Source organism: Morone saxatilis, unplaced genomic scaffold (assembly GCF_004916995.1).
Source record: "Morone saxatilis isolate NCDOM2014 unplaced genomic scaffold, NCSU_SB_2.0 Contig10, whole genome shotgun sequence".
NCBI lineage: Eukaryota > Metazoa > Chordata > Actinopteri > Moronidae > Morone > Morone saxatilis.
In genome coordinates, this window is record NW_023339652.1 from 4,220,920 (window position 1) to 4,229,861 (window position 8,942).

General features: G+C 42.5%; 1 protein-coding gene across 1 annotated transcript; it reads right to left on the minus strand.

Annotated features, from left to right (window-relative positions):
- Positions 1–3,584: 3,584 nt before the first annotated feature.
- klhl42 (kelch-like family, member 42) lies at positions 3,585–8,682 on the minus strand. Its single transcript, XM_035675915.1, has 3 exons — positions 7,542–8,682; positions 7,273–7,466; positions 3,585–5,456 (listed from the first exon to the last, which is right to left on the minus strand). Exons 1-3 carry the CDS (start codon positions 8,303–8,305, stop codon positions 5,008–5,010), a joined length of 1,407 nt encoding a protein of 468 aa, XP_035531808.1. The 5' UTR covers positions 8,306–8,682; the 3' UTR covers positions 3,585–5,007.
- Between the last annotated feature and the right edge of the window lie 260 nt (positions 8,683–8,942).

Genomic DNA, 8,942 nt, shown 5'->3' on the forward strand with positions numbered 1-8,942 from the left:
GGTATGGTCTTGACCTGCTCCGTATGAAAAGTGTCCTGAAATAACTTCTGTTATGATTTGCAGCCATACAAATAAAATGCACAAAATGCCACAAATGTATTGTTTCCACTGTGTGTTACTTTGATCAACATCCCAGTCAGAATCTCTCTTCCATTCAGAACACATTCATTATCATCACTGCACAAAGAAATATATATATGTAACATCATATGCAATTAATTAACTGTTGATCTCTTGAACAGTGTTATGTTAACAGTAGAACCCTCCACAGTACTGTTAGCTGCTGTATCACAGCCCCGAACAGGCATAAAATCTCATATTCAAAATATTCCACAATAAATCTACAAGTGTAATAGTCTTATCCAAACAAAAAAACAAACAAAGCAAGCAATATAAATACATCAAGACCACATCAAGACCACCAATATAATAACACCAGTGGTCAATAAGCAGGGATAATAGACACCTAAATAGCTTCCTGTCTTACATGATTGGCAAGGTCATAATACCCTCTTGCGACTGCACCTGTATTATAAAATGCACTCCAGCTGACAGCACGTAGCAATACATTTGAACAACAAACAACACTTTAACCTACTTTAGCCTTCCTCAGCACAATGATCCTTTAATCTTACAGTGTAACTCTTGGGGCCCTATTTAAACTATTTATAGTATATATGTACATGGCGCAAGTGCATTTAGAGCATGTCCAACTCCACATTTGCTAGTTAAACGGTGCATAATCTGTAATATGTAACATTTACACATTAAAATGTCTGTTGAGTTGTGTACTTAGATTATCCTAAATGTTTCCATCAATGATCAAACCTAGAAAAATCCCAAATTTTACCAAGGTTATCCAGGTTCATCAGTCGCCTGTCAATTGTGACGTATCTCCTTTGTGCATACGTCAGTGTTGTGGTTGTCTGCCAGAAGCTGTCATAAATTGTCTAGTTTTAAGCCACATTGTTACGGATGTTTTTAACTATATATTGTAAGCGAATTTCAGTCATCAGACATTGTAAGTTATCAGAGAAACAAGCTTGGCTAACGTTAGCAGCAGCTTGGCTCACAGCCCTCCTGGCACATCCTTTGTCTGCCAAACAGTGTCGGAGAAACACAGAATTTTGTACTGAAACTGCTTTATTCTGTGTTTTTATCAGTTTTAATCACCGGGTCAGTTTGTTTTGGAGAGCACACCTCTGCGGATGATTCAGTTAAAACCCTTCAACCTCCATTCAATGACTGTGTGTTTTTTCTGTCTCTTATACATTTGTATGTCTCAAGAAGAGTTTTTGTCTTAATTCTCTCCCTTTATAAAGCTGACTTCTTTCCTGTTGGTACTATTTTACAAGGTTAACCTAATTTGGATTTGCAGATCCAAAATACGACATAACAGTGTTAAAAAAGTAACAAAATTACAACTTTCATTTTTCACAGACATTTTGTCACAGTAGAAAAAGCACAAAAAGAAAAGACAAAAGACAAAGATGATAAAATGAACAATGTCTGAATTCCATTTTGTTGCTTTGGGTTTAGGTTCCTGGTGTGGTTCATACTGATTTATTTTTACACCCCATACCATTGTTCAGAGGCGTCATTATTCAGAAACCCCAATAGTCTGAAAAATGTCCATTTGGTTCAGGAGCCTATTTGTCTGACAGCTTGATATTCCAAAAACAAGCGCCTGTTGCTCCAAAGACCAATCCCCTTAGAAAATACACATTCTGGTATCACCACATTACGTACGTAACTTAACTGATGCAACTGACTTATTTGAACCCAAACTACAATCTTTTCCTAAACCTAACCAAGTAGTTTTGATGCCTAAACCTGATCTAACTGCCACTGTTTTACAAAGTTAACCATGTGTTTATTATTGTTGCCAGGAAAGCAAAGGAACGTGACTATGACGACGAATGTCACCTGACTATTGTTACCATGCTGAGAAAGGTCACCTGATGAACGTCACCTGACTCCGCCTTTTTTTTTAAATCGTAATACTTTAAGATATAAAGGACAAAAAAACTTAAGGGAGAGTCTATTTTTCTGAAAAATGGGACTTCTGAGCAGTTGGATTTTGTTTTTGGGATGACAGGCTGTCTTGGGCTTTCAGTCCAATGGGACATTTTTCAGACTATTGGGTTTTGGAATAATTGTCTGTCCGAACAATTGGTAGTCCCCGTCATGGGGACACCTGTGCTTTTCCTGCTATGACAAGTCAAAATTTCTGCTGTTATAAAGGACTATTACAGGAAGTCGTCAAAATCTTAATGAGGATAATGTGTCCAGACAGTGAGAGAGATGTCACTCAAACTCTCTGAGAGGGGGTATAATTAGCCGGATTAAGTGAAAACACCTGTTTGTGTGTCAATCATGGCTGCAAGGTTTTAAACTGGAATTTGCATGGATAGACACCACTATAGGTAAGTTACAAAATATGCTGTTGTTTTTGTTTGTAATTTGGTGAATCAACCCAAAATTAAAACCTAATTGTTATATTTATAATATTTAAAGCCCCTACAAGGAACTTTTTGTGTTGATTCTGGTGCCCCCTGTGGCCAAAAGCGGTAGTGTTTCTACAACTTTGTTTCAGGGATTTAAAGGGGATAGGGATGACAATTTATAAGATTTTGTTGATAACAATTGCATCAATTCTGCTTATCCGTCTGATTCTTTGTCAATTCCCTTATTGATTCCTGATTAATTTTCTGTGTGGAAAAAAGTAGGCCTAAACAGGTTTTTAGCGTCAACACAACTGTTTTATTATCTCTACGTCCGAGAACAGTGTATAAAAAGAGTAGTTTCTTAGTAAAATGAAACCACACTTTAGACCATTTCTTCCTTCTTCCATGACTTCTCCTTGTTTTCCAGCAGAGCAGACACGAGTTTGATATAACTGTCACAGGCTGACATTGATAAAAGTAACTGATGGCATTCAGTTACGATGGATTGGACCATTTGGAACATATTTCCATTGTTACGAGGGGAAATCCCACCCGGTGGCAGGCATTAAGAATAACTACACAGAAATAGCCAATCTTCTTTCTGATGGTCTCGTTAGAAACTCCTTGTAGTATGTTTAACTAACAGTATTATTTATTGATTTATTCAGTTAACTATTTACTATATTTACATCAGTCTCTGATTATTTCACAAATGGGGAAAAGCTTTGGGACTTGCCCGTACACACAAAGGAACCTACAGAATTTCTTCTCCCCAACCTCTATTACAGGATCACAGGACATCTAACCAAAGCATATCTCAACTCCTAATGGGGGCATCAGTATGCACAGATTCAGCCTGACTCTGAGGAACACAAATGCAGATTAGTTGGGTTTTTTGTGCCAAGGATTCCTGGGAAGGAATGGAGCATGGTGACCTACAGAGTAGAGAGTACAGAGGACTTACTTTAGGGTTGTGGAAGATATTGTGGGAAGATGTCACATCACAGATTATGTGTTACGATCAGCCTGTTCTCTCGATTGTTTTGGAAATTTTGAATGAATATAGGAGCAAACCTTAGGTGAATATGGAAAAAATGACACAATATACGCCGGTGAAATAAAGGACAAACAGCAAAATGAACCCCTGAACATCATCTTTATTACCATGACCTTATTTGTCTAAACCGTCAAACAAATAATGAATGCAAAGAGAGTCTGAAATCCACCAAATTAAACATTTTAAGTGCTGCATTTACACAAAACTTCAAGAGTTTCGCAAATAAATTTTGCTTTGAGGCTCATTTCTCATGTCGGCACATCCCCATTATTTAATCAAGGAACTGAAAAGTACCTTAATGGAAACAAAATCTGCTTTAGCAGAAAAAAATAAATACAACACAGCAGTTTTGGTCAGTTGCTGGCAATGTAACAAAGTCTTGCATTTTGTGCTTTTTTTTTTATTATTTTAAGTTCCTATTAACTGAGGTTGCAGAAGGCACATGTGCATCGTTCAGTTCATGGAATTGCGCTTTAAGCTTTGCTTAGTGTATCTCTGGAAAATAAGACTGTGCAAGTGTGCATACGACATATTAAGCTCCATCTGAGCCACTTGTCAACCCAAACAACAGCTTTCAAGGGACCTTTAATTCCCATAAAACTGGCAGTGTAAAACCAAAGCCATTTTTAATGATTATCTGCTATGTACAGTACATATAGACAAGAAATGCATTTTAAGGTTTGTAGTGAATTATGGATAAACATGTATGCCAATGCCATATTTGGAGTGTAAACATCAATAATATTCTGGCCCATAGATTTAAAAGCATGCTGTTATGTAGCCCCAGTTTGTGCCTGTATGTATTGGTGTAACATTCACCAATGGTAACCATCTGTTCCTCTGAAAAATAATTACTGCTGCTGGATCCTAAAACACGGGATGGAGAAATATTCTATCTGCTGCACATTAAAAAAAAAAACTTTGCTGTTTTACAATTAAATCCTGGCTGGAATAACAAGTTAGTGTTCTGTTTCCCACTCAAATCCACTTTGTTTGTTTCCCATTTACACAGCCATGAGGAGATATAAGAAGTGTACTGGATTAGAATCACCGACCCCACCTTCAGGAGAGTCTTTGAGGATCCTTTATACCTTCAGAACAGCAGTAAGTGTTGTTTATCAACCTTCTGGGTTTTTCAAACTGTCCGGATAATTATCGCTAATGAGACTTGAGCATAACTAAATGTAAATAAATACATGAGAGGCACAAACTGGGGCTAGCTGCTATGATGCTGTTGACCTACGGGCCATAGCGCTTCATCACTTTCATAATTGTCATTGTAGCTTTTGTGTTTGCATCCACAGCAGTATGTACAATGTAGTGCGTTTTTGTTTTTGAGGCACAGAGGTCACAAGGCATTCAACCTGGCAACCGAACACTGTTTCCACTAATGCCACAGAGCCCCATTCAGTGCAACAACAAGCAAAGCCACACACTGGCCTATATTAATGCTGCATAGGCTCCACTATCTGTTAGTGTTCACTGAACCATTGGCCCTCTCAGTCATAGCACGTTGGGGAGGTAAAGCGAACAGAGCAGCATGTTCTGTCCCAGAGCCGGGAAGCGCCTGAAGGCCTCCCAGGCGTCGGAGAAGATGTTGTACTTGAGAAAGACGCGGTGCTCCAGGCTGGTGGGCAGGCTGACGTCCCGGCTCATGATGTAGATGCCGTCGTTGTGCAGCGTGCATGTGAGGTTCAGGCCCGACTTGGACGTGTTCTCCTTCAGCTGGATCCACTCCCCCGTAGTCACGTTGTAGGACTGCACAGTCAGCACATCCTCAGTCTGGCTGGCACGCCGCCGGCCCACCTCCAGCTCATGGGTGTAGCCACCCACCAGGTAGATGGTGTCCTCCACCGAGAGCATCTGCTGCTTGCGGATGTGCGCCGAGCATGACCGAAACACGGTCCAGGTGTCGGAGGTGGGACAGTAGCGGAGGACACTCGTGTTCCTGTCTGTCAGACGCAGAAAGAAAAACTCAAAGAAGAAGAAAGAACTTGTTTCTTTCTCACTAACATGAAGCTGCACCAAGGGTGTAGATTTGATTTCAGAATGTGTGGGTGCATAATGAAATGAGACATATCTCAACCAAAAAACTAAATATAAAAAGGTATTTCCAGAACATATATACATTTATATCAAACATGGAGCTCAGCAAAGTGCTCAGTCTACTGGGAATGACCGAGGGTATGAAAACAAAAGCCAACAGGAGCCACTGAGGCAGCGAAAAGATCCCTCTAGATGACTGTGGATCAAACACAGCGAGCCGTGGAGTTTAAGTGCTACTGGGACACAAGCCAGGCCTTGATCAAGGGCGGCTGTGCCTCAGAGGTAGAGATCTGCGGTTTGATCCCCGGTTCCCCCCAGTCCGCATGTCCAAGTGTCCTTGGGCAAGATACTGAACCAAACTGCTCCCGAAAGCTGTGCCACCGGTGTGTGAGAGTGTATGAATCAGCATTAGTTACTTTCTGCTGAGCAGTTTGAAACTTGCATGGCAGCCTCTGCCACCAGTGTGTGAATGGATGAATGTGAGTGGAAAGCACCTTGAGTGGTTGGAAGACTAGACAGGTGCAAGTCCATTTACCATTCCACCAACCTTGCTGATGTGTGTCTGATGTTGAAAGACACAAAACATCCAGTTACATCACCGATTATGTGTCCCAGTGTCCCAAAATACAACATTTTAAATGATCCATTAGTAATTCACTAAACCTACTTAAAATCACACTAGAAACAAACTAGAAACCGTCTTTTACTGTCTTGTACACAGTCTTCCTGTCAGTCTGTGTACAATAACCTCCACCAATAGATAGAACCGGTATACAACGGCCTGAAAGACAAAACCCAGGGCAACAAAACTCCAGCACATCGCTGCCATTAAAGCTGATTACTGCGAGCAAACTGTAATAAGCGAAGCAAACTCTGATGAGTGCTTCAACATTTTTATCAACTCAGAGTTTCTCCTCAGCAGGAGTTTGTTTAGAGAGATTTTACTGAGGAAATCAAACAAAAACAGTCCAAGTAGGGGGGTGGACAAAAAAATATGTCTCCCTGTCCTCAGTGGAAAATACACCCTTGGGCAGCAATAACTACTGTAACACTCTGAGCGCCCACCAAGGCCCTTATAATTGCAGTTATGCAAGTAACAATAGACAACACGGTGTTCTGAGTATTAAAATAACAGAGACAAAGCACACCTCGGTACAAAGCAGTGATGGTATTAGTTTTTGTGTTACTGACTGGTACAGCTGTGATCTAACCACTAAAAATACAGAGTTTATAGGATTATAAAAGGAGGATGAGACACTCTTTCATCAGCGGGTCTCCGTTAGGAATCAACCTCTGCATACAAATCTACTGGAACAACTGGAAAAGACTTCTATATCTTAAGTGTTTTTTGTCTATTTAGCCTCTTTTTGTGTTATTCTACCTATCTTTTTTCCTACAAGACAGATTTTGTACCTCAGTGTGGACATTAAAAAGTGATTATTCCTCCTCAGGTTGTTTGATTGTAGTGTTTCAGAAGAAATATGCAAAAACTAGAGAAAGGTCGGGAAACAAACTGACCTAATTTTGTATCCCTTGTATCCCTTTAATCATCTTGTGACCCCTCAATGCATCACTTTTAATGTGAGAACAGAACAAAAAGAGCTGCTGATCAGGAGCAGGCTGGGGCTCAGTGCCTTGCTCAGGGACACCGTCGCCTGGAGAGCAGCAGTTCCTTCACTGTACGGAAATGCACCTTGAATCCTTGAACTGAGCGATACCAACCTCTCGCAGTGTATCCGCCCATGACGTAGATCATCCCCTGGCATTCACAGGCAGAGAACTCAGCCAGCGGATCGGGCATCGAGGACACACAGGTCCACCAGTCCTGTTCTGGACTGTAACACTCCACCGTGCCCAAACACTGGCCTCCTACAGCGTACAGCTTCCCTTGTACTGCCAGCAGCTTGAAGTTGGACCTGATGGAGAGGACGCAGTGAGTAAAAGGCGGCAGCAGCTGTTCATATTTGACAGGAAACGTGTGTTTTTTTTACCTCTTCTGGTTGAGCGGAGCCACCTGGTTCCACTCGTTCCTGCAGGGGTTGTAGCAGTGCACCGCAGAGATCTCCTGGCTCGTCATCCTGTATCCACCCACTATGAACAGGTAGTTATCGAGGACGGCGGAGCCATAGCCCCTCACGTTGATCATATCTGGAGGCAGGTTGTTGGCCAGGGGTTTCCAGCGCTGCTCCACCTCCACATACCTCAGCATGGACCAGGGTTCATCCTGATCTGGCACGTCCAGGGACAGACAGGTGAAGTCTCCGATGGCTACCAGGGTGGCAGTGCCTTTCATGCGCATCTCCCTGACTTGGTCTCTGACAGCAGAGGGGAGGCTGGTGAACTCTGGCCGCCTCAGCATGGGGTGATAGTAGCAGCTCATGTACTTGAGGCAAGCATTACGCAGATCATGAGTACCGTAGACCTCCGAGAGGCTGAACAGCTCCACGCAGTTGTCCAGGCGGATCTCCGAGGTGAGCAGCTTGAGGATGGAGGTGACCTGCAAGAAGGAGGCGGTTTCAATCAGGTCCTCCAGAGTCTCGTTGACAACCTGAACCTTGGAGGTGTTGTTGAACTCGAGGCCCACCTCCAGGCCGGGGACGCTGAGCCCCTGCAGCTGCACCGAGTCCTCCGTGGACTCCCTCATACCGGAGCTGTACAGGGCGCGGAAGTAGTCGCTCTTCTCTATCAGCTTCTTTTTATTCACCTCGTAGATTTTGTCCTCCATGACGATGGCAATGATCTGATCAGATGACATGGTGAAGCTGGCTACCGTTTGATCCTTCTCGGAGTTGTTTTGTTCAGTCAGCCTCCTCAGCGAGCCACCGTTTACATTTCACCGGCGAGGGAGCTCTGCGGCCGGTCTATATATGGTAATGTTCAGCCCATAGATCGCCATGGAGCAACTTTGGTTAGCTGCAGAAGCCGAGCAGCTGGTCTGCACAGAGAGCGGATCACCTAACCAAAAGCCCCGTTTCCTCGGATGGGCATCCCTCACAGTCCGGTGAACACGTTGTTCAGACGGTGTCGTGGATCTCTGACACTGGCAGGAGCATGTCCCACTGCATTGTAGAAGCCTTTTCGCGCTGCGCTGCCGAGCTGTCACATTTTAATTGTTTTGATTCTGCACCACACGTAATTTCCGGGTTTTATACTTCTTTTTGGTTGTTTTTGTAGCCCTGTGTCCGCTGCTGCCACCCACCGGCGAATGGACGAAAAGCGCCTCATCCGATTTGGTTTTATTCTGCCATAATACAACATATAACCTGGTGGAAATGTTAATTAAAAACTGAAAATCTAATATAACCAAATCTATAAAACTACGATTCACTGCAGCATTGAATTAAATGATCTATTCTACTATAAATTAGTATTAAAAAGCCTAAACGTTAACA

Coding starts and splice junctions, on each gene's coding strand:
- klhl42 (XM_035675915.1), bottom strand. CDS start 8,305: ATGTCATCTGATCAGATCATTGCCATCGTCATGGAGGACAAAATCTAC. Junction 7,467..7,541: donor GCTCCGCTCAACCAGAAGAG/GTAAAAAAAACA, acceptor CCTCTCCATCAG/GTCCAACTTCAAGCTGCTGG. Junction 5,457..7,272: donor GGGCGGATACACTGCGAGAG/GTTGGTATCGCT, acceptor TGCGTCTGACAG/ACAGGAACACGAGTGTCCTC.